Source organism: Anabrus simplex, chromosome 12 (genome assembly GCF_040414725.1).
Source record: "Anabrus simplex isolate iqAnaSimp1 chromosome 12, ASM4041472v1, whole genome shotgun sequence".
NCBI lineage: Eukaryota > Metazoa > Arthropoda > Insecta > Orthoptera > Tettigoniidae > Anabrus > Anabrus simplex.
In genome coordinates, this window is record NC_090276.1 from 47,081,599 (window position 1) to 47,106,620 (window position 25,022).

General features: G+C 42.6%; 2 protein-coding genes across 4 annotated transcripts in view; one reads left to right on the forward strand and one right to left on the reverse strand.

The window, feature by feature from the left end:
• The window catches only part of LOC136884020 (serine protease snake), a 41,640-nt gene extending 32,103 nt beyond the window's left edge, over positions 1–9,537 (reverse strand). The window contains exon 1 of one of the 2 annotated variants that reach the window (XM_067156024.2): positions 9,377–9,537. In XM_067156024.2, coding sequence (XP_067012125.2) covers positions 9,377–9,473 — 97 coding nt within the window. In that variant the 5' untranslated portion in view covers positions 9,474–9,537. The remainder of the gene's footprint in view (positions 1–9,376) is intronic. The other variant, XM_067156021.2, reaches the window with a different exon arrangement.
• Positions 1–25,022, forward strand: part of LOC136884021 (uncharacterized) — a 303,309-nt gene that overhangs the window by 269,979 nt on the left and 8,308 nt on the right. For both annotated transcript variants that reach the window (XR_011018880.1, XM_067156025.2), the window contains 2 exons: positions 20,576–20,631; positions 23,977–24,081. Coding sequence is in view for 1 of the 2 variants with exons in the window: in XM_067156025.2 (XP_067012126.1) it covers positions 20,576–20,631; positions 23,977–24,081 (161 nt within the window). In the remaining variant the exon portion in view is untranslated. The remainder of the gene's footprint in view (positions 1–20,575; positions 20,632–23,976; positions 24,082–25,022) is intronic.

The following is a 25,022-nucleotide window of genomic DNA, read 5'->3' on the forward strand; positions in this document are numbered from 1 at the left end:
CCTATTCCACGTCCAGAAGACTTATTCCGTCGTCTCTCTGGTGGACAATTCTTCTCTCGAGTTGATCTTAAAGAAGCATATCTCCAGCTACTTTTAGACGAAGAATCTAAGAAATTTCTCACACTCAACACTCCTCTCGGACTGCTCCAGCTCCAGCGGCTCCCATTCGGTGTTTCATCCTCAGCGGCTATTTTTCAGCGCTATTTGGCTCAACTCACCGCCTCCATTCCCGGTTGTGCTAACTACCTGGATGATATTATTGTTACTGGAAAAGATCATCAGGAACATCTAACCAATCTACGCCTCCTTCTCCAGAAATTGAAAGACAATGGCCTACGAGCGAATCTCGCTAAATGTACCTTCTTTCAGCCTCAAGTTCACTACCTAGGACATATACTTGATAAGAATGGAATTCGTCCTAGTACACAGAATGTCTCAGCGATAGTAAACATGCCAGCACCTCAGAACCTCAAGCAGCTTCAGTCCTTCATAGGCAAAGCGAACTATTATAATAAGTTCATTCCACGCTTCGCTACAGTGGCAGCTCCATTAAACGCTCTACGTAAAAAAGGTGTTAAGTTTCAGTGGACTCCGCAATGCCAACAGGCATGGAAAACCATCAACAACGCCTTAATTCAAGCTATACAACTCACTCATTTTCAGCCCGACAAGATCATCACGCTAGCTACTGACGCTTCAGACTACGGTGTCGGTGCCGTTCTCTCCCAGAAGGATCGTCATGGACAAGAACGCCCCATCGCCTTCGCTTCGAAAACACTTAATGACCATCAACGTCGATACTCACAGATAGAGAAAGAAGCTTTAGCCATCATCTTTGGTATTCGCCGTTTCAATGAATATCTCTATGGCAACCATTTCCTGATCATTACCGATCATAAGCCTCTCGTACACTTATTCCATCCTGGTAATAAGATCCCAGAGAATTCCCTCAGAAAGCTTCAAAGATGGTCCATGTTCCTTTCTGATTATTCCTATCAGATTGTATATCGAGCCACATCCCAGCATTGTAATGTTGATGCCCTCTCCCGCTTACCCGTTGGTCCTGATACTGCCTTCGATTCTCAAGAATCTGAATGTCTTCAGTTGGATATCGAACTTGAAGATACTGTATCCAGTTTTCCTATTAATGCTACCTCCATAGCTAAAGCTACGGATAAGGACAGTACACTTGCTACTGTACGTACTTACATCCGCAACGGTTGGCCTCTTCAGAGCACACTTCCTGCCCACATGGCACCTTATCATCGTATGCAGCATCGTCTCACGACTCGTGCCGGAGTTGTATTACTAGAAGCAGGCACCATCTTCCGAGTGGTTATCCCACTTAGCCTCCAGAAACAAGTTCTCGGATTATTACACCAAAGCCATTGGGGTATCTCCAGAACAAAGCAACTCGCCCGTCCACACTGCTACTGGCCCGGTATTGATGCCGCCATCGAAAAGCTAATACGTCATTGTGAGCAATGTCAAACGAATCAGAACGCCCCGTCTTCTGATCTTGCTTCATGGCCTCATGCTACTACTCCATGGGAACGAGTTCACATAGATTTCGCAGGTCCTTTCCTCAATTCCATGTGGTTAATAGTCATCGATTCACTGTCAAACTTTCCATATGTCGTGGATATGCATTCGACTACTACAACCGAAGCTACCATTCGTGCTCTCCAGAAAATCTTTACTACAGAAGGTTTACCGCAAGTACTCATTTCGGACAACGGACCTCAATTTACAGCTACTGCTTTTCAGAACTTTTGTACACATAATGGCATTCGTCATATCCTAGCACCACCTTTTCACCCTCAATCTAATGGTGAAGCTGAACGCTTCGTACAAACATTTAAAAGAAGTATGAAGAAAGCTGTCTCTTCAGGCTTAACTAAGGACCAAGCCTTGCTCCAACTCTTAAACAACTACAGAACTCTACCCGGCGCTGATAATATCACTCCTGCACAGAAGCTCCATGGACGACCTCACAGAACTTTACTTTCTCTGTTACAGCCTCTTCCGGCCCAGCATAAGACCTCACCAACGAAGTTCTCCCTCAACGACAAGGTCTACACCAGGACATTCAAATCCAACCCACTCTGGATACCTGGAGTCATCTGCAGATCTTTGGGTCATCGTCTATACGAGATACAGACTACGGAGAAACGTATCTGCCGCCATCAAGATCAGATACGTCAGCGCTACCGCCCCTGTCCAGCTATTGATGCTATTCTTAAACCAGCTAAATCTATTGCTGAACGCGCTTTAGATCATTTAATAACAATGGGTTCCTTTCAGGACGAGACAGCGCCACTCCGCCCAGTTCCAGCTCCGGACAATACAACAGAGACTTCAGCAGCTCCGCCCCAGCATCGCAGTCGCCGCCAGCGCCGCCGCCGTTTCACGCCGTACCGGCGTATTTAGGAGGGGAGGGTGTTGTATGTCCGGCGCTCCCTTTCTCGCTCCACCAGCCAGCTGCAAGCGCGCCTGTGTATCATTCTGCTAGCTTCGACGCGCAGCCCTCAGTGCGCGTGCCTGACCATCGAGTGTACTATAAATAGGAGCTCCCTGCCTGCTCACTGGCCCACTTGCCCCGGTGTCCAGCTCCAGAATACACCCTACGTCGAGCACGGAGGCTACTCCTCTTGAAAATGTGCTTCGACCAGGTGGACTGAATTTCTGGCAGTACGAGGTTTCACCTCTGGTCACCGCTCCCTTACCTGTTTCCGCTGCCTATGTTCCGTCATTCTTTTACAAGCCATTTTCATTCCCTAAGTTATGCAAGCTCCCTTAGTTTCGCTAGGTGGAATTTCTTCAATCAATTGAACTTGCTTTTTAGGAATTCAGGCACTTCAACAAACAAGGACTCTCAAGGACATTTATGTTAGTGTGCCAGATAGTTTTCGACTATCAACGTGTCAATTCACAAAGACTATCTTTTCAAGATAGGAGTGTATATAAAGTCTGTAAACCTGTACATATTGTATAAAGACAAACTTTTCTCAAGATTCAATATTCATTTTTGCTTCAAAATAAATTTCAGTTATTTGTGTAAATATCATAAAGTGAAGCAATAAAAGTTGTGTTTTGTAAACTTCAATCTTTGGTTACAACAATAAGGTGTCTGAATACCGGTAATGTAGTGGTTCGATTCCAACGGTACGTATGTTTTTTGACCGAGGGATCGTGCCCCATTTAAACGGATACATAATGTTTATGCGCAGTTACCAGGTCACATCACAGCACGTATTCATTCACTCACGATATATTCCAGTGACGAGTACGTTGATATGTTGCTCATTTATTGGGAAACAAGGCAGAACGCAGTCCAGTCGTTGCGTCGCTATCTCCAGCGTTTCCCTGACAGAAGACTACAGAAGAACGAAGATTGCAGTTAACTGGGACACTTGGAAGGGTAACTTCCGTTACAGATGCTCCTATAACGTCTGGTCCAAATGAAGAGGATGTTTTGGACACTGTCCAGAATAACCCTCATATTACTACACGGACACTTGCACAACAGACCAACATCAGCCGGTCATTAGGCATGCGTATACTGCATAACAATAAATATCACCCATCCCATCTGCAGTTACACCAGCAGCTCTATGGACGTGATTTGGATACTAGAGTAACATTTTGTCAGGGAGCATTGCGCAGAAGAGTCACGATTTCACAACAATGGCGCCATAAATCGGCACAATCTGAACTATTGGAGCGTAGAGAATCTCCACTGGGTAAGACAGGGCCCATTTCAAGTGCAGTGGGGAGTAAATGTCTGGTGTGGAATCTCGGGTGACTATTCCATCAGACTATATTTCTTCGACGGACATCTAATGAGAGCACGCTACTTTAATTTCCTCCAAACTTTACTCCCACAGTTGCTGGAGAACATGCCACTACGCGATGGATTGCCAATGTGGTTTTAACAAGACGGGGTCCCACCTCACCGATCAGTAGTCGTCCGGAACTATCTTCATCATTCATATCCAAATAAATGGATAGGAAAGGGAGGACCCGATCACTAACCCACCAGATCACCCGATCTAACGCCACTGACTTCTCCCTGTGGGGTCACTTAAACCAGGTAGTGTATGAACAGGAGCCTGAAGATCCTGGTCACCTTCGGCAACTGATCATCACCGAGATACGCCCAACTGTTACACCTGATATGTTACACCGTGCAAGAACGTCTTTACAACGTCGTGCTTAAATCTGCATTAACCAAGTTGGTCAACATTTCGAACAGTTGTTATAGTGAATATTCAGAGTACCCTACTTCCTACCTTCAGACCCACCCCCTGTGGGTGGGGGACGCAGACGAAGAATACACCCACGGTATCCCCTGCCTGTCGTGAGAGGCGATTAAAAGGGGCCCAAGGGGCTCTCAACTTGGGAGAGTGGGTTGGCGACCACGGGACCCTTAGCTGAGTCCTGGCATTGCTTCCACTTACTTGTGCCAGACTCCTCACTTTCATCTATCCTCTCCGACCTCGCTTGGTCAGCTCTTGTTCTTTTCCGACCCCGACGGTATTAGAGCATTCGAGGCCTAGGGAGTCTTTCATTTTCACGCCCTTCGTGGCCGTTGCGTTTCTTCGTCCGTTACTTCATTTTTCGAAGTGACGGATCCCTTCTTTTTCTTCTTTTTTCTCTCTTTCTACCCCCTGTGGGTGGGGGACACAGACGAGAATACACCCACGGTATCCCCTGGCTGTCGTGAGAGACGATTAAAAGGGGCGACCAAGGGATGATTGTCTTAGAACCATGAAACTACTTTTGATTAGTACCATCTCGCGGGGATCAATATGGGTCGCCCTTACTTGCGTACAGTACAACTATATGAGGTACACCAGAGGTTTGTGGTTAGTAGCAACAGAGAGTGGTTCACTGTGGGTTTCCAGTACCCGTGATTAGTATCATTGTGAGAAACACCACCGGTCTGGGCATTGCCTATGATTAGCACCAACCATATGAGGAACACCACGGGAATACCGGTGTCCGTGATTAGTACACGTAGGTGAGGAACACCATCGGTTTGCGTTGCCTGTGCGACGTACAGTACTTGTGAGTAGTACCATCATGTGTGGTATGCCGTGAGTCTACGCTACTTTCGATTAGTACCCCAACATGACAAATACCATGGTTCTACTTTGCTAGCGATAAGTACCATTATGAGGGGCCGTTGACCTGGATTTTGGACCCCTTTGGACAACAAGCATCCTCGATTCAGGATTGTGCTTTAGAAGTGGTCCCTTGGTCAGTAATACTATTTTTATGATAGTTTCTTGGTCGGAACCACTGAATGTTTTTTTTTTTTTTGCTAGTTGCTTTACGTCGCACCGACACAGATAGGTCTTGTGGCGACGATGGGACAGGGAAGGGCTAAGAGTGGGAAGGAAGCGGCCGTGGCCTTAATTAAGGTACAGCCCCAGCATTTGCCTGGTGTGAAAATGGTAAACCACGGAAAACCATTTTCAGGGCTGCCGACAGTGGGGTTCGAACCTACTATCTCCCTAATACTGGATAATGGCCGCACTTAAGCGACTGCAGCTATCGAGCTCGGTACTGAATGTTTTACATTTATTTCCATGCATTCATTCTTCATGACATTTTTTATTTTGGTCAGTGGTTGATTTTGAACTTTTAATTTGTCATTACATTTCGTACCATTAGGGGCCGATGACCTAAATGTTAGGCCCCTTTAAACAGCAAGCATCATCATCATCGTCATCACTTTCAGATCATCATGAGAAAAATTGCTAGAAACTCAAAATAATTGTTTATAAATTTTAAAATCAAAATAAATTGAAAATGAAAATTAGTGGTGCCCCACAGGGTAGTATCCTTGGGCCCTTAGTTTTTTGTACTTATATTAATGACGTGCCAGCTGTGATAGGAGACAACACACACCGCCTCTATGCTGACGATCTTTAAATGTATCGACGCTGCAAGACTTCAGACTTAAGTGAAACAATAAAAGATATTAACAATGACCTTCGACGACTCAGTATAAATGCACAACGAAATTTTCTTATACTAAACGCTACAAAAACTCAGGCAATCGTAATAGGATCATGAAAACTGCAGAGCTGCTTAAATAATGCAGCAATCCCTCCTATCCTACTGATTGGTAACACTATTCCCTACAGTAAAACTGTTAGAAATCTCGGCGTAATTATGAATGAAACACTTGATTGGTCTGATCACACGAAAGAAACTCGTAAAAAGATTTTTGGAGAGCTTCACCCTCTTAAACGGCAGAGGGATGTACACTGACTGACAGAGCAAATGCAACACCAAGAAGGAGTGGTCAGAACTTTATGCCAATTGCAGGGTAGACTGACGTCACTGAGGTATGCTCATGATGTGAAATGCGCCGCTGTGCTGCGCACGTAGCGAACGATAAATGGGACACGACGTTGGCGAATGGCCCACTTCGTACCGTGATTTCTCAGCCGACAGTCATTGTAGAACGTGTTGTCGTGTGCCACAGGACACGTGTATAGCTAAGAATGCCAGGCCGCCGTCAACGGAGGCATTTCCAGCAGACAGACGACTTTACGAGAGGTATGGTGATCGGGCTGAGAAGGGCAGGTTGGTCGCTTCGTCAAATCGCAGCCGATACCCATAGGGATGTGTCCACGGTGCAGCGCCTGTGGTGAAGATGGTTGGCGCAGGGACATGTGGCACGTGCGAGGGGTCCAGGCGCAGCCCGAGTGACGTCAGCACGCGAGGATCGGCGCATCCGCCGCCAAGCGGTGGCAGCCCCGCACGCCACGTCAACCGCCATTCTTCAGCATGTGCAAGACACCCTGGCTGTTCCAATATCGACCAGAACAATTTCCCGTCGATTGGTTGAAGGAGGCCTGCACTCCCGGCGTCCGCTCAGAAGACTACCATTGACTCCACAGCATAGACGTGCACGCCTGGCATGGTGCCGGGCTAGAGCGACTTGGATGAGGGAATGGCGGAACGTCGTGTTCTCCGATGAGTCACGCTTCTGTTCTGTCAGTGATAGTCACCGCAGACGAGTGTGGCGTCGGCGTGGAGAAAGTTCAAATCCGGCAGTAACTGTGGAGCGCCCTACCGCTAGACAACGCGGCATCATGGTTTGGGGCGCTATTGCGTATGATTCCACGTCACCTCTAGTGCGTATTCAAGGCACGTTAAATGCCCACCGCTACGTGCAGCATGTGCTGCGGCCGGTGGCACTCCCGTACCTTCAGGGGCTGCCCAATGCTCTGTTTCAGCAGGATAATGCCCGCCCACACACTGCTCGCATCTCCCAACAGGCTCTACGAGGTGTACAGATGCTTCCGTGGCCAGCGTACTCTCCGGATCTCTCACCAATCGAACACGTGTGGGATCTCATTGGACGCCGTTTGCAAACTCTGCCCCAGCCTCGTACGGACGACCAACTGTGGCAAATGGTTGACAGAGAATGGAGAACCATCCCTCAGGACACCATCCGCACTCTTATTGACTCTGTACCTCGACGTGTTTCTGCGTGCATCGCCGCTCGCGGTGGTCCTACATCCTGCTGAGTCGATGCCGTGCGCATTGTGTAATCTGCATATCGGTTTGAAATAAACATCAATTATTCATCCGTGCCGTCTCTGTTTTTCCCCAACTTTCATCCCTTTCGAACCACTCCTCCTTGGTGTTGCATTGTCACTGTCAGTCAGTGTATTTCTATATGAGCCGAAGGCTAAACTAATACAGACACTGGTTCTTCCTATTCTTGACTATTGTGACGTTGTTTTAGTTGATATGACAAGTGATGAAACACTTAAACTTCAACGAGCACTGAATTCCTGCCTGCGATTTATTTACAATATCGAGTACGATGTTCATATCACCCTATACTATCAGGATCTCCCAGGGCTGAAGCCTGATAAACGTCGGCAGCTACACATTTTAACGATGGTGTTTAGAGTGTTAGCTGAAAGTCAGCCACTGTATATTTCTTCTAAATTAATTCTTTATCATCATTTCACAACTTAAATACACGTTCGAGATCCCGTCTTTCTATTCCAATGGACGGCACAAATGAAATTAATAGAATAGATCATTTATGGTGACCGGCGCCAGAGTATGGAATTCCCTGCCAGCTCAGATCGGAGAAACTAGCCCTTTATCAAGATTTAAGGTCTCCTGCCGAGACTACCTGCTCAGGACAGCTGTTTGAATGGTTAAGTACGAATTTTGGCTTGCCTGAGGATTAGTCAGTTTTAAGAGTTTTTAATATTAATTATTTTAATATCAATTTAGTAATTTATTTAAATTCAATTTAATTACATTAACTTATTTAGTTTTAACTATTTTAAATATCTTAGCATTTTATTTAAGATTTTAATTAGTATGTGGTTCAGTGTAAGAGAGGCATCGAGCCCTAACTTCGCCACAGAAAAAGGCAATAATAAAAAAGTTTATTAATTAACTAATTAATTAAATAAATAAATTCCGAGTTGAATGTCATTCAGTGACTCATCACTGTTTCTCTGACACCCTCTATTGTAGGAAGTACACACTTCACACAATAGTTTCCCTTATATCGCAGGTGCTCACAAAGAAAGTGTTTTGAATGTCCACCCGTAAGGGTCTGAAATGAGGGTCAAACACCAAAAATTAAAATATTAATTTCCACAAAACTATTTCCCGTAAAAAGTTGAAATTTCACATAATATTTTCTCTTTTATGTCCTAAATGTTAGATAAGAAATATCCTCAAACATGTTTCTGCTAAGAGGTTTGAATGAGAGTTACTTCGAAAAGCAAAATTATTCATTCCTCCTCAATCACTTGATGTACGAAGTTAACATTTCACATAATGGTTGCTCCTTGATGTCTCCGATATTAAATAAGGAATGGTTTTAGATGGTTGAATAACAGAAATATGCTTGCATTTTCTAAATGGCTGCTGGAATTGCGAAATTATCACTTCACTCTAATCATGGAGGAAAATTCATCAACATGCCAAACACTCTACAAGAAAATTGAATACCTCTGGTATTTTTACGGTCATATTCTCAGAATGAACTCTAATCGATTAACCAAACAAATCTTTGACTTCTTCCGTAGCCTCAAAACAAAACCCAACTGGTTTAAAAAACTGAAAACGACCTAGTAGAATGGAAAAGGACAGAAAATTCACTATTCGATCGAACAGCTACAGTAATAAATAAAGACGAAAATACAAGGTTCCAAGACAAAACTACATTAAAAGCCAAAACTTATTATCTCGGAAGATGAGAGGAAACGAAGATCAGAAAGAATGAAGAAAATAACAACAACACACAGAGAAATGATTGATTCAACGAATGCCTAAGAGGTTGAAACGAAAGAATAATATTAATATTGTGCTTTGTTACCTGTACACGTTCCGTCTTGACATCTGGCTGAAGAGTGATGTACGACGAAGGCTAAGATGATGAAAGAAATGATGTTCTTAACAGAGACTACACCCATGGCAATGTGGTATTTAGAAAACAGAGTTACCTTGACTTATACTTGATGTCAAGGTGATGGTTGTTACATTTCACGTGCAAGATCAAAAGACGACTTTATGAAGTGCATGTGCGTGACATGGAGTGCGTGTTGCATGAACAAATATTCTGTATGATGAAGACCTTGATACTTATTTGTCAAGCGGCTCGAGTTTGAAAAGCAACACGTGTTTTTAATGAGACAGTTACCGTCTTCTACAAGAAGCTATCTTACAGTAGCTGTTCTCAAATATTCTTTCTTCACCCAACAAAAGTAATGTACAGATTGAGGCACATGCAGATGTCGTTGTAATTGTGGGACGAAGGTATCCTAGTGTAAAGGAAGTGTAAGAGGTAGGAAAGAAAATCAGTATGGTAATAACTGAAAACAGGAGGGCATCGTTGTTAATGGTATCACAATAAATAATCTGCGATATGCGGATGATACTCAATGTTCTCCCTAGGACCTTTTTAATGATCGCACCGCTCTGCCATTTTCACAGACCGCCGGGCTAACATAACCTAAATATGTGCTAGGTACATAATATTAATACATATCTGAGTCGTTGGGTGTTCCAAATTAGCATTTAAATACTGTAACATCATTTGTTTAAATAATAAATCTTCATCAGCATAATTGCATTAATTACATTGGAGTTCAAATATTTAGCTTGAATATCACATAGTGTCGTGTGCGTGCGATGTCTGGATTAGCGTGGAATCGCATGGAAGCACTCTACTCCGCGGGTCGTCACAAACCCGTATGGCATTCCACACAACCGTGTGGTAAGCGCCGGTGTTACATACTTATGAACGAGCAGTAGAACACTAGAATTTCAAAATACTCTGCTATGTCTTGTTCGTGATAATAACACTAAAATAGTTCAATTTTACAGTTAATATTTATCTGTATGATATTGTTAATGCCCCGAGGGCAATATATTTAATTTTTTACATAGTTTTCCCCACGCGACTGATGAAACTTTCTGGGGAGAACACTGTTACTGTTCTGCTTGCAAATAAGCGCTGAAGATCTGTAAACATTGTGTGGTGGAACCCAGTGCTGCACCAGGTCTGCGTTTAAACACTAACAAGCAGGCCCGGCGACAATTCTCGGGCCCCTAAATCCCCTCTCCCCCACCTCACTTAATTTAGACCAGAACTGCGAACTTGCAGATGATTTTATAACCTGATTATCAACCCTTGGCGGTGGAGTTTGCACCACAAATTGGTGTTTTAATGGTGTAAAATTAGTCAAAATTTTATCGATGCAAACGTGGTGTATTTGTGTTGCTAATGTGGTGCAAAAGCGACAATAAATGCACAGATGAATCTGAAAAATTCACCAAAATTGTACCATAATTACTAAGTAATTTAATAGAATTTATTCATTTATGATTTGAAAATTCCTATTTTAAGGTCTGTAACAAATGACATAGTAAGTAAGTAAGTAAAAGTTGAAACACAAAGAAATATTTTAACAATTTCAAGATTTATATATAATTGTTTTGTTGAGAAGTCTATTTGTACCAATGTACCAAGTCCAAAGATTAGTTGATGTTTTGGCACCGCTCAAGAAGTGAGTAGTTGACTCTCGAAACATGTAACGGTAATTAAGTATAATAAAATATGTAAAGTACTGACAAGGCGAGAAAGTGTTCTATAGAAATTTGAATATAAGTCAATACGGACAGGTTTAGCCAACACGATGAAAATAATCAATTCCATAATTACACGACATATTTTTTCCACATTAATTTACACCAATTTTACAGCAACAAAATTGGTACAAGAGAAGTGATATTTTACACCAAAAATGAAGGACATTAATCAAATAATTTCTGCACCAAGTTCGCGCCAAAAATACAAAAAAAGTTTTTCTTAAAAACTTCTTCATTTTCAACTTCACTATCGAGTCAAATTTGCTTCAAAAATGCTCCAAAGTGACACCAAGTATTTGGGTGCATTTGTGGAATTATCTTTGTGTCATTTTAGTGCAAAGATTGTGCAATTTTCTTCGTATTTACCTACAAACATTGTGGTACATTAGTGTAGTGACCTTTGTGCCAATTTGCTACAAAATTAGTGCATATTCTTTGGCATTTACCCTAAAAAGTATAGCACAAAATTGTTAACATTAACGATAACTTCTCTGCTGCACACTGACACAAGCTCTACCTTGATTTGTTTTTTTTTTTTTCACTTTTTAAACAACAAAAGTTTGAATTCTCATTGGCATTTAAATTTATTTAAACGTGTTTTTTTTTCATTTTTATCCCCTGGGCATTTGCCCCCTCTGCTTCCTTCCCTCTTCCCCTGTCGCCGGCCCTGCGAAAAAGATCCAAGTAATGATCATAAGCAAACATATCATTTAGCCTGTTAACTTGACAATAGCTGGCACATCACTGGAGCGTAGTGAAACAATGCAGTTTGAATTTCGGTCCCGAGTTGAACAGGCAAGGGCTGTATTGAAGATAATGAGCAAACTTCTATGTAACAGGGACTTCAAGATCAATCTCCGTCTCTGTTTACTTCGGTCTCGGGTATTTTCTGTCTTACTTCATAGTGTCGAGACTTGGACCCTAACAGAGAACACCACCAAAAATCTTCGATCCTTTGAGATGTGGTGCTCTTGGTGCCTGCTCAGAATATCATAAGTTGACAGAATACGTAACGCTGAAGTACTCCAACGTCTGAACAAAGAGGTATAGATCGTGCACAATATCAAAAAAGAAGAAACTTGAGTATTTTGGCCATATCTTTCGAAATGATAAATATAGACTCCCTCAGCTTATCTTACAAGGTAAAACTGAAGGAAGGAGATGTAGGAGAAGAAGCAGAATATACTGGCTACGGAATCTACTAAAATCGTATGGACTAAGTACCCCCCCCCCGCCCGCACCTTCCCCCACTCTTTTCCGACTTGTGAACAAGAACCAGATCGCCCTGATGACAGCCGACATCCCATGAAGATATGGGGTAGTACCGAACTGGTCCGACGGTCAAAACATTCCAAAGATATTTTTCTTCCATAGCGAAAGGTCGCGGTTGAACTGGTCCGATGGGTAGTAGTCAGGTAGAGGAAAGAATTCTCGAACGGGTTACTAACCTAACCCGCTACCCCTCAACAACTGCCACAGTTCGCTAGATTCATTGTCAGTTATCAGACAGTCTCAGTACAGTGTAGTAACTTACTAGTGGAAGTGTGCAATGTTTTCCCTGTTAAGTGAGAGGGGCTTTAAGTTAGTCGTTTTAGAGAGATTACCGAGCGAGTTGGCCGTGCGGTTAGGGGCGCATGGCTGTGAGCTTGCATCCGGGAGATAGTGGCTTCGAATCCCACTGTCAGCAGCCCTGAAGATGGTTTTCCACGGTTTCCCATTTTCACACCAGGCAAGTGCTGGGGTTCGTTCCAACTCCTAGGCCTTTCCTATCCCATCGTCGCCTTAAGACCTATCTGTGTCGGTGCGACGTAAAGCCACTAGCAAAAAAAAAAATGAGGGATTTCATTATTCGATAGTGGACAAGGCACAATCGGGTGAAAAACCTAAAGGCTATTAATACTCGTTCATTATTTGATAAGGCGAAAGGCTACATATATTTACTATATTGTCCTGTGTCATTTTATTGGGACAGTTGGTATAAAATAAGAGTGGACGATAAGGCTTCTCCGATCCTTGGATTTTATATTTTAGCGTCGGGCCAGTTTGACCCCACCCCCTGTGCTAACTGTCCGACTAGTTCGACATAACCAATTGGTTAATCTCCAAATTCCTATAAGCATAGGACCAATTCGATAACACCCAAGGATGTGGTACAAGAAGAAGAAGAAATCAAATACATTCGCAACCGGGTGTAAGAGCTCTTGGGAAATAAGCAGTCATCGAAGTGAATGGACAAATTTTTTTGTGAAGTAGACAGTTTCAAATATGTGGGTCCCTTGCCAACTTGTAAGAACGAGGTAAACGAAGAAGTTGAAATCTGATGAAGCTAATGATAGATGCTAAATCTAATAATAGACTGAATTTGTGATGCTTGTGAAAGTAGACATAAGGGGTTGGATTCTGCATATAGACATAAAAAAATTAAACGAAGAAGTGGCTAAAAATTAATAGGGTGTCAGTAAATCAATCGTCGCAATTAAGTTTTGCGGAAAATTTATTGAGCATAACGAGACACTGGCAACGGAAAATGAACGAATTTTGGTGACTTAATTAACTTAGTCTAATGGTCAGATTAGTAGTTATGATTACCTACAAAAGTATTCCTTTCCTTCTTTGTTATTTCACCCTGTGGGCGGGGGTATAGAATAACACACACGGTATCGCCTGCCTGTCGTAAGAAGTGACGTAAAGGGGCCCCAGGGGATCTTAACTTCGGAGCGTGAGTTGTTGAACGCGGATCAATTAGCTGAGTTCTGACATTCCTTCTGCTTTCTTGTACCAGATTCCTCACTTTTATGTATCCTATCCGACCTTGGTCAGCTCTTGTTCTTTTCTGACCCCGAAGGTATTAGGTAGTCTTCCATTTTCACGCCCATCGTGGCCCTTGTCTTCCTTTAGTCGCTACATTCATTTCTCTAAGTGTCGGACCCCTTCATATTTTCCACCCGATTTGTGTTAATAGAGATTGGCTAGCTGTACTTTCTCTTAAAATAACAATCACCACAATATTTCGATAATCTTTTTCTTTTTTTAGTCTCACATTCTGCCATAATCATCTGATGACCAAACTTCAAGTGATGGATTTTTAAAACCTGCTTTTCCCGTAATCAGCTCTAAAAACGCTATAAAAATCACTTATTTTTCTATCGCAGGCCTGTGTAATTAGTCAGTAGCTCCTATGCCAGAAGATAAGGATGCAAAATATCCACACCCTTTTTCCAGTCATTCGACCGGGTCAGGAATAATGATGAATGAAGCTCCCTTCTAGCGGCGAGGAGAGGAATGGTGCCGGCTGCCGAAGCCTGTCGTACTCCACTGGAGCTATGATTAATAAGTGACAGATAAAATGAAATGAAATGAAATGATACTGGAAATTTTTGCTGGAATGAAAAATGACAGGGAAAACCGGAGTACCCGGAGTAAAACCTGTCCCGCCTCCACTTTGTCCAGTACAAATCTCACATGGAGTAACCGGGATTTGAACCACGGAACCTAGTGGTGAGGGTCAGGCGCGCTGTTGCCTGAGCCACGGAGGCTTACAACATATGGAGAATAACAACAATTACTGCGTCGTTTCCTAGCAATGGTCTAATATTCTAGAAATTAAAATAGTACCGAATTCAAAATTTCTCCATATCTAATCTCAAGTATTTCAATGGATTTATTCTAACCCTACGGCCTAATTTTCATATAATTTGATAGTGCAAGAGCTAATGACCAGTCTACAAATGGCTAAGAACCTGATCCAATACACAGCGTCCGTTGTTCCATGTAAGTACCGGGCACCGTAAGTTAAGTCCCCTGATAAAAATATTACGTGTGTTGTGTCGTATGCTTACTTCGTGGGTGTATAAACTGCATCTCATGCGTCTCTAGAATTACTTCCATGGTGTCATGGAATGATGATAAGTGGCTCAGGAATGTCAAAAGACCAACGAACCTACTACGCTGGCGTAGCAGGGCGGGGAGGTGATACTCCCACATGGCGCGTCCCAGATGGCGGATAGGGGCGTCCTAACCGGCTTGCCGGCGGACTTGAGGGAAATAAAATACCTCTCGTGGACCAAACACACTACCTCTGCGGGTGGAGGGCGCACATGTGGAATACATCCGCGGTATCTCCTGCCTGCCGTAAGAGGCGACTAACAGGGGCCCAAGGGGCTCTCAACTTGGGAGTGTGGATTGGCGACCACGGGGCCCTAAGCTGAGTCTTGGCATTGCTTCCATTGCTTACTTGTGCCAGGCTCCTCACTTTCGTCTATCCTGTCCAACCTCCCTTGGTCAATTCTTGTTCTTTTCCGACCCGGACGGTATTAGAGCATTCGAGGCCTAGGGAGTCTTTCATTTTCACGCCCTTCGTGGCCCTTGCCTTTCTTCGTCCGTTACTTCATTTTTTCGAAGTGACGGATCCCTTCTTTCTTCTTTTTTCTCTCTCTTTACCCCCTGTGGGTGGGGGACGCAGACGAATAATACACCCAAGGTATCACCTTCCTGTCGTGAGAGGCGACTAATAGGGGCGACCAAGGATGTTTGAATTAGAACATGAAACTACTTTTGATTCGTACCATCATGCGGGGAACACCATGGGTTGCTGTATTTGCGAGTAGTACCACTAAATTAGGTACGAAATAGGTTTGTGATTAGTAGCAGTAAAGAGGCTGGCCTGGGGGTTTCCAGTACCCATGTGAGCAACACCGCGGGTCTGGGCGTAGCTTGTGAGTCGTACCCACTATGTGAGGAACACCACGGGATAGTGGGAGTCCCTGTGGTTAGTACACCTAGGTGAAGAACCTTATCGGTTTGCGTTGGCTATGAGTGGCGCCATTGTGTGGGAAACACCATAGGTCTGCGTTCTCTGTACGAATTGCAATACTTGTGAGTAGTACCATCTTGTGTGGACCACAGTGAGTCTGCGCTACTTTTGATTAGTACCCCAACATGACAAATACTATGGTTCTACTTTACTCGCGACATGTACCATCCTGTTGGGCCTTAGACGTGGATTTTGCACCCCTTTAGACATCAAGCATCATTGTGCTTTATAAGTGGTCCCTTGGTCAGTAATACTATTATTTACGATCTTTTTTTTGAGTCTGATCCACTGTTTTTTGTTTGTTTGTTTGTTTGTTTGTTTGTTTGTTTGTTTGTTTGTTTGTTTGTTTGTTTGTTTTTTGTTGGGTTCATGTCCATCCATTCATTCTTCAAGACATTTTTTTTATTTTGGTCAGTGGATGAATTCGAACTTTTTGTTATTTCATTTCGTACCATTAGGGGCTGATGAACTCGATGTTAGGCCCCTAACATCATCATCAATGTCAAAAGGATGATCGACAGTATAGGAATGTGACACTATTCGGGGTAAAGAGATTCAGAACAAAGATAAGAACTTCAGCAAGAAAGAAATGGTTATAGTTAAGGATATTGACAAGTAGATGTGAAATTATCCTACATATGTCATTATGAAAAGAAAGGCTTTCAGACAGAGAAGTGGGAAGCATGATGTAGTGGCTAATGGGTATATATAAAAGTCCTCTCGGCTGAAATTTCTGGCTTTCTAGACCGGAGCCGCTATCTCACCGTCAGATAGCTCCTCGATTGTAATCACGGAAACTGAGTGGACCTCACAGCAGCCCTCAGGTCCAGGTAAAAATCCGTGGAGAATTTTAACCATACATACATACATACATACATACATACATACATACATACATCCTCATTATAGACTGTTATGACTTTCAGCGTTCAGTCTGCAAGCCTCTGTGCACGTACTAAACGTCGCCACAATCCTCTATTTGCACCTAGTGCAAGGACCTCGTTTAGTTCTATACCTCTTATCTTTAAATCGTTAGAAACTGAGTCTAACGACCGTCGTCTTGGTCTCCCTCTACTCCTCTTACCCTCCATAACAAAGACCATTATTCTCCTGGGTGACCTATTCTCCTCCACTCGCCTCACATGATCCCACCACCGAAACCCGTTTATGCGTACAGCTTCATCCACAGAGTTCATTCCTAACTTAGCCTTTATCTCCTCATTCCGAGTACCTTCCTGTCATTGTTCCCACCTGTGTGTACCAGCAATCTTCCTCACTACTGTCATGTCTGTTACTTATGACGTATAAGATATCCTGAGTCCACCCGGCATTCACTTCCGTAAATTTGGTCTGAAAACAGACCGGTGTAAAGATAATTTTGCCCGGGAGCTGTCTTCTTTCTTACTGTTGATCGCAACTGCGAGGTCACTGCGTTAGCTTCGCTGCACCTTGATTTAGTCCCACTCACTATACGACCATCCTGGGGGAACACACACCCTAAAAACTTGAAATTATCTACCTGTTCCAGCTTTGTATCCATAATTTTAACCATAATTGGTTAATTCCGCTGGCACGAGTACTGAGTGTATGTGTCGTTTTCATTATCATTTCATCCTCATCACGACGCGTAGGTCGCCTACGGCAGTGAAATCAAAAGATCTGCAGCTGGCGAGCCGAACTTGTCCTTGGACACTCCTGGCACTAAAAGCCATACGCCAGTTCATTTAATCAAAATAATAGTCTGTGGGGAGCCTCCGTGGCTCAGACGACAGCACGTCGGCCTCTCACCGCTGGATACCGTGGTTCAAATCCCGGTCACTCCATGTGAAATTTGTGCTGGACAAAGCGCAGGCGGGGCAGGCTTTTCTCCGGGTATTCCGGATTTCCCTGTCATCTTTCATTCCAGCAGCACTCTCCATTCTCATTTCATAGCATCTATCAGTGATTAATAAATCACTTTGGGAGTGGCGACCTTCATTACATCCCTGACCCGGTCAATGACTGGAAAACAGGTTGTAGGGTCTGTGTATAGAGTTGTGCGGATTTCCGCTGTAGGTAGAAGCAGAAGTTCCTTGGAATATTTGTCAGAACAGAGGTCTTCCTCTTCCTTCTGTGTAGTCAATCGGAGCAGGTATTTACCCGTAAGATATGAGTCGCCAGACAAAGGAAAGCCACAAAGAGGAAGTGAATTTCCTGGAATATAACTTCCAATAGAGACTTAACAATGAAATAATTACTCATTAATACTGATGTTTGTTATGTTGACTAATTATTTCATCGCCATCATTGCTTTGAGGAAAAAATAACTAGAAAGGCATCCCGGGTAGATCATGGTGGACGACTGGCAAAAATGAGTGCAGTTGCGCTAGAAAATAGTGACTAAAGGGGCGATATATTTTTACGAAATAGAAAAGAGAAATTAGAGTAGGTGAAGTATTATGTGAGGGGCTGCCTAGCCGAGGTTGTAAAGTCGTACTCCGTTTGCCTGGAAGGACGTTGGTTCGAATTCCCGCCAGAAAACTGTAAAAATTGAGAAACGGGATTTCCATATCCGGAGGGGCACATGGCTGTGAGGTTCGCGAAAAATGAGTACCAGGTTAATTCCTGGAGACAAAGGTGGCCGGGCGTAGAGCTAACCACTCTACCCCACTAACAAGGGGAGGTCGTCTTGTGGCTTTCTAGAAAAGTGTTCAAGTTTTGAGAATTTGCTCATTATAAAAAAATATTTTAGCCCTGGTCCGAAATTTGTCAATTTGTCAATTGTTCAAAATTTAGCGTTTAAAATCTATCCTCAAACTTTTGAGGTCTTATTCTCGCAGATATTTCTGAATTGTGTCTGTAGCGTAGTCGCTAGTACACTAACGTTGGGAACTACAGTTTTCGAGTTCGAATCCGACCTTGATCTTTTTTCCTTTTTTTTCATTTTTCTTTAAATTATGTGTTGTTGGTACAATATTTAATTTTGTAGATTACATCTAGTCCGCCCCTGTGGTGTGGTGGTTAGTGTGATTAGCTGTCACCTCCGGAGGTCCGCGTTCGATTCCCAGCTCCACCATGGTATTTGAAAAGTAGAACGGGATTCAATGGTCAGCTGAGTAGAGGTGGATTCGATTCCCACCCAGCCATCCTCGAAGTGGTTTTCCATGGTTTCCTACTTCTCCTCCAGGCAAATGCCGGGATGGTACCTAACTTAAGACCACGGCCGCTTCCTTTACTTTTCCTTGACTATGCCTTCCAATCTTCCCTTCCCTCACAATGCCCCTTTTTAGCATAACAGGTGAGACTGCCTGGGCGAGGTACCAGTTCTCCTTCCTAGTTGTATCCCCGACCGAAAGTCTCACGATAGAGGTGTGATTCTTCGCCGGTTCTGAGGGAAAACCAACTCTGGAGGGTAAAAGGATTAAGAAAGAAAGGAAAATTATACAATTATGTAACGGAAGTGGTAAAAGATTATAATAAGTCACGAAAAAGTTAAATAATATAGTGATACTAATAGCAAATATGGAGCCGGCCCCGCGGTGAAGGTGTAGCTTGCCTGCCTTTTACTCGGAGGGCCCGGGTTCGATTCCCGGCCAGTTCAGGGATTTTTACCTAGATCTGAGAGCTGGTTCGAGGACTACTTAACCTACGTGATTACAAATGAGGAGCTATCTGACAGTGAGATTGCGGCCCCGGTCTAGAAAGCCAAGAATAACGGCCGAGAGGATTCGTCGTGCTGACCACACGACACTGCATATTCTGCAGGCCTTCAGGCTGAGCAGCGATCGCTTGGTAGTCTTCAAAGCTGTTGCACCATGGAGCTTGGTCTTTTTTGGTTATTAGCAAATGTGGAGATAGTAATAATATAATAATGATAGAATTTACAACATGACAATATAAGTTATGATACTAACGATTATAAAACAAACAACAGTAAATATTAAAGAAGTAAATTCAGTTTAATAAACGTATAACTAGATAATATATTTCTAAGAGAATATGCTTATTCACTATTTCATCATCACACAACTACAAGCATTAACAAGTGATTTTGTCAATCTCCTACGAGAATACAAATCTCTAATGTTAGCGGGGAGTGTATTCCACAGCCTGCGGGCTGTTCAAGGCCGACTTTGCTGTACGGGATTGAAAGATGGGTGGACTCAGGATATGTGAAAGTAGGCCCCAGGGGGAACGATTGCTGGTGCAAACAGGTGGCAGCAGTGGGATGAGGGCACTTGGAATGAGGGAATGAAATATAAGTTAGCAATAAACTGTATTGACGAAGTTTTGTGCATGAATCGGCTTCAGTGGTGGGGTAATGTGAGGCGAATGGAGGACAGACTACCTAGGAGAATATTTTACTCAGCCATGGGGGGTAAGAGAAGTAGAGGGAGATCAGGAACGTGAACTAAACGAAGCCATAGAGCTAGTTACAAACAGATGATTCTGAAGGCGCTTTGTTGATTCACAGAAGCTTACAGGCTGAACGCTGAAAGGCGTTCTATAATTAAAATTTATTTATTTATTTATTTATTTATTTATTTATTTATTTATTTATTTATTTATTTATTTATTTATTTATTTATTTATTTATTTATTTATTTATTTATTATGTGAGTTTCTCCGCAGGGTGTGAGTCCGTCCTGTTCCTCGGCTCTACGCTTGCTGCTTGTTTCTTCGTCAAGGTAATGCCGCCACTTATAACCATTTATTATTGCACTGGAAACATACGATACTTAGACATGCCTCCCCTCAGGGTCTCATTAAACGAAAGACGTTATGCGACGAACACAAGGTGCCATATGAACCTGGCATTGATTGCACGTATTTTGAGGCCGTCTCCTCTTGTTATCTGTCCTGTGCTACCTTCATTGGTAAACACTTGTTTTCAACCTGCTCTTTCATTACTTGAATTTCAAGTCCTAAATTGTCCACATGAGTGGTAGGAAGATGTTGACCTATGCATGTTTTAAGTTCCGTTGTGTAGGTTCATATCTAAGAACAATACATTTTCCGCTGTCTGCATGAAAATATTTGGTTATGACTAATCTTCGTACGACAATTCAGATACGATTTTATTTTTTCTCCATCACATACTTTTAATTGAGGAAACTTTGCCGTAATAAGGAAGTTTTTTGCTATTTGCTTTACGTCGCGCCGACACAGGTAGGTCTTATGGCGACGATGGGACAAGAAATGCGTAGGAGTGGAAAGGAAGCGGACGTGACCTTAATTAAGGTACAGCCCCAACATTTGCCTGGCGTGAAAATGGGAAACCACGGAAAACCACCTTTAGGGTTGCCGACAGTGGGGTTCGAACCCACTATCTCCCGGATGCAAGTTCACAGCTGCGCGACCCTAACCGCACGGCCAACTCTCCCGGTAAGGAAGTGTAAAGAGGTAATGTACATTATGCATTCATATCGGCCTATGCGGTTGACACCTTGACAATGACAAGTAGGGAGGAGAGTAGAACTGGAGCCAGCAAAATGAAATACCTAAGAAGTATGACAGAAAATAAAAGCAAAGGCAGAGTAAGAAACGAAGATGTGAGAAAGGAAGTCGGAATGGTAAACGTAAATGAGAGAATTGATAGGAGTAAAGTAAGATGGTTTCGACATGTAAAGAGGATGGAGGAGGAAGGAATGCCAAACCAGATGAGGGAGATGAAGTTCGAGAGGGAAAGAGAGCGTGAAGGAGACATAGAAGAAAGTGGATCACTCCAAGAGGTAGAAAATTGTATTGACACAAAATGATGGAAGACGAATGGTGGAAGGTGGTGAAGTGGCATAAATGCCAGGATTCGGCAGGAGCTGGATGAAAGGCAAGGAGGATGGTCGCTTTTTATATTTATTACGGATATATGTGTTAATTTCATTCTTTATTGCGGAAATAATGTTTAATTCTCATGCAACAAGGAGGATTTCTTCTCTGGATGTATTTCTGACATTGCAGTAATGGAAAAGCGATTTGTGGGAGGTGGAACTGCAGTATGCGTATGCTGGCAGAACATTGTTGGTCCTTACTTAGAGACACTACTGAGCATGGTCGCAAACGGAGAGGATAAAAAATGTTGACATTCTAAACGTCACTTCGGGTCAAACACGTCTTTCCAATGTTTCAATATTATGTATTTTTCATAAATAACTTTCTATAGTACCCGTACATCGTAAGGATTTACGATCACGTATTGAAGTACTTAAATTAAGGTGGCGCATGAGTAGACAATATTTACAACCTTCTCATCAGAGCATGTAGTCGTCGCACTACGTCTCACAAAATTTAACTAGAGTTCGTGGAGTAGGCCTACAGTGTAGGCAATACGGCGTACATTTATGTACTACTGTCAATAACATCCTGGACTGGCGCCTACGGTGTAGACAACACAGTGTACACCTGCGTACGTACTACAGTCGATATGGTCGTGAACTGGCGCCTACAGTGCAGGCAACACGGTTTACATCTACGTACGTACTACAGTCGATATGTTCGTGAACTGGCGCCTTCAGTATAGACAACACATTGTACACCTGTGTACGTACTACAGTCAATATGTTCGTGAACTGGTGTTAACAGTTCAAGGAATACCTGCCTTTTCGCGTCTTTTTCTCACCGTGGTGATCTGGACGTTTTAGACTTGATCAACTCTGTTTCGCTAGCGGATATGCTTAATTTTTGGCAGTACTTGACATTTTCCCGTTGTTTAAACTACGACATTCTCAAGTTCCGCCGCTGACATTCACAACAAAGACCGTAGTTATGTTTATACTGTATGCACGCGAGTTCCTCTTGTTGGGACTAGCGAAGAGTTGTCCCGGCAACATACTGTGGTAGAGTGCACCACAGCGACACTAGACGGCCAGTCCACGAACTTAATGACTCTACCACGTATTGGAAAAGATCTTACTCTAAATAAAAACGGAAGTCTGCAAAGAATAAAATAATAACTGAACAAGAGGTGTGAATTCTTATGCCTATTGCTCACGGTAAAATGTTTCGTAAAATTTGTTGTACAATTAATTTTATAAACACTTGGTGAAAACAAGTTGTGTTGCTAACGGTAAAATTATTTTATAAAATCCGTGGAAGCATCATGATGGCCATCTCTAAACTCACTTCTGAACTAAGATTTGTATGTGCTGCCATCTATCGATAAACTTTAAAACCAAGAATCAGCTGTTCAACTTACAGTGTGTTTGAGAGTATGGCTCCAACAAACAAAGCAAGACTTACTGCTTTAGCTGAAATTATATGTTGTACAGTGGTAAAAAGGAAGGAAAGAAATGCTGGGAAATGCGGGCTTCAGGATTGGATCAAAGGAAGAGAAGAAGGTAGAGGATTGCTGTCCTTGGTCGAAAATTATTTGAGGTTAGAAGACCAGCATTCATATAGGAATTCGGCGATTGTGTTTTCTGCCTCTCTTCTTGCATTTCTGTTGTGGCAAAGTGGCGTTTTAACTTCATACAAACAAGGATATTTCTGGTATTCGTCAGTAAAACACTAACAGCTTCCTTAGTCCACCCGGATCCTTCCATTTTAGAAAGACGTGTTTGTTTACAATCGAGATTCACAATCTTCTCACGACGTAACGCCAGCATCATCGTGATGTCAGCTTCGCTGATTGGTTCGTTTCGTAAAATTAATTTTACGGAACAGAGCATGTCCTATTTTATGTAAAGTTTTATCAAAGGTTTTATAAAACTTGAATTTGACCATGAACAACAGAAATTTTATAAAATTAAATTATTGTACAATAAATTTGACAGAAAATTTTACTGTGAGCAACAGGCATTAGACTATGCAGATATTGGGTTTGCGACTAATGTTTATAGACAGTCTTTTCCTTCGTTTGTTGCGTACTTCTTGGTCTGTAAATATTCCGAGCTTTTTCAAGTACACTCTATATATAATACAGTACACATAAGAAAACTTAAGAGATCCAATAATTCTAAATACTTGACGCGAGTAGTACTTTTACAATGACCCGTACGCTTCAGATAAGACTTGTAATATCTGCCCTGTGTTTGTAGATGTATGGTAACTGCCTGATGAAAGTGGAAAGCGATATGGAGACACTCAAGGAAGCTGAGCACAGGAGTTACTACCATCACGCTACAGGAGATGCAGATGCCAGGGTAATCAGTTTCAACATGTACTTACCTAATACATTCAATTATTTGGGTATCCATTTCACAATTTAATCAACTTTCGCGCACTGAAAAATGATTGATAGTTGATAATTACCTTTATGGCTCGACCTAGTGTAGTAATACAGTAGATGTTTTCAAGAGGCGTACTATTACTTGTGATGATGATGATGATGATAATAATAATAATAATAATAATAATAATAATAATAATAATAGGATATTGCAATTTTTGGGACATATTTTCAGAATGTAAAGTAAAGAAAGTAAATAAAGATTTAGAAAGAAATGCTATAAGAGAATAGGAAACTATGGACAGAGAAATTTTTAGGAAGAGGGTAGTAAGTATGGAAGGATTCCAAGGAAGATTGAACAAGAAGCTTGGTACGAAGTGGTCCGAGGACAGAAGGAAACAGCATAGTGAAAGGATGAAAGAATATTGGAAGGAGCGGAAAAGTAACAAGAACTCGGGCGTGAATTTTTCAAACCTTATTGGCATCGTTGTTCAAACATCGTCTTTTGTACACTTGTTTCATGTGCTGTTTTCATAAATTTACGTTTTGCACATCTCATCGGGAAGTTAAGGGGAACGCGCTAACTATACACTGCCTGGCTGCTGGCGCAGCTCGTTACAGCCTGGTTGGTTCACGTCCGCTGCTTCGCTCCTCCCTACCTCTCCGCCACACCCCGATACTCCCGCGGCACTTCTAATTTTACGACTATTTATTTGTTCAATTTTGGCGTTTGAACTTGCGCTGGGCACTTGCAGTTTTCACCATAGCATTCTACAGCCTCCCACGAATATTCCTACCAAATTTCAACCGAATCCGAGTGTAACACATGTATGTGTTCCCTCGTTAGTGCATGGAAGTGGGCAGAAGATGGACACTGCTTGAGCTGCAAGCTGAAGCAAGCATTGAAAAACCAAC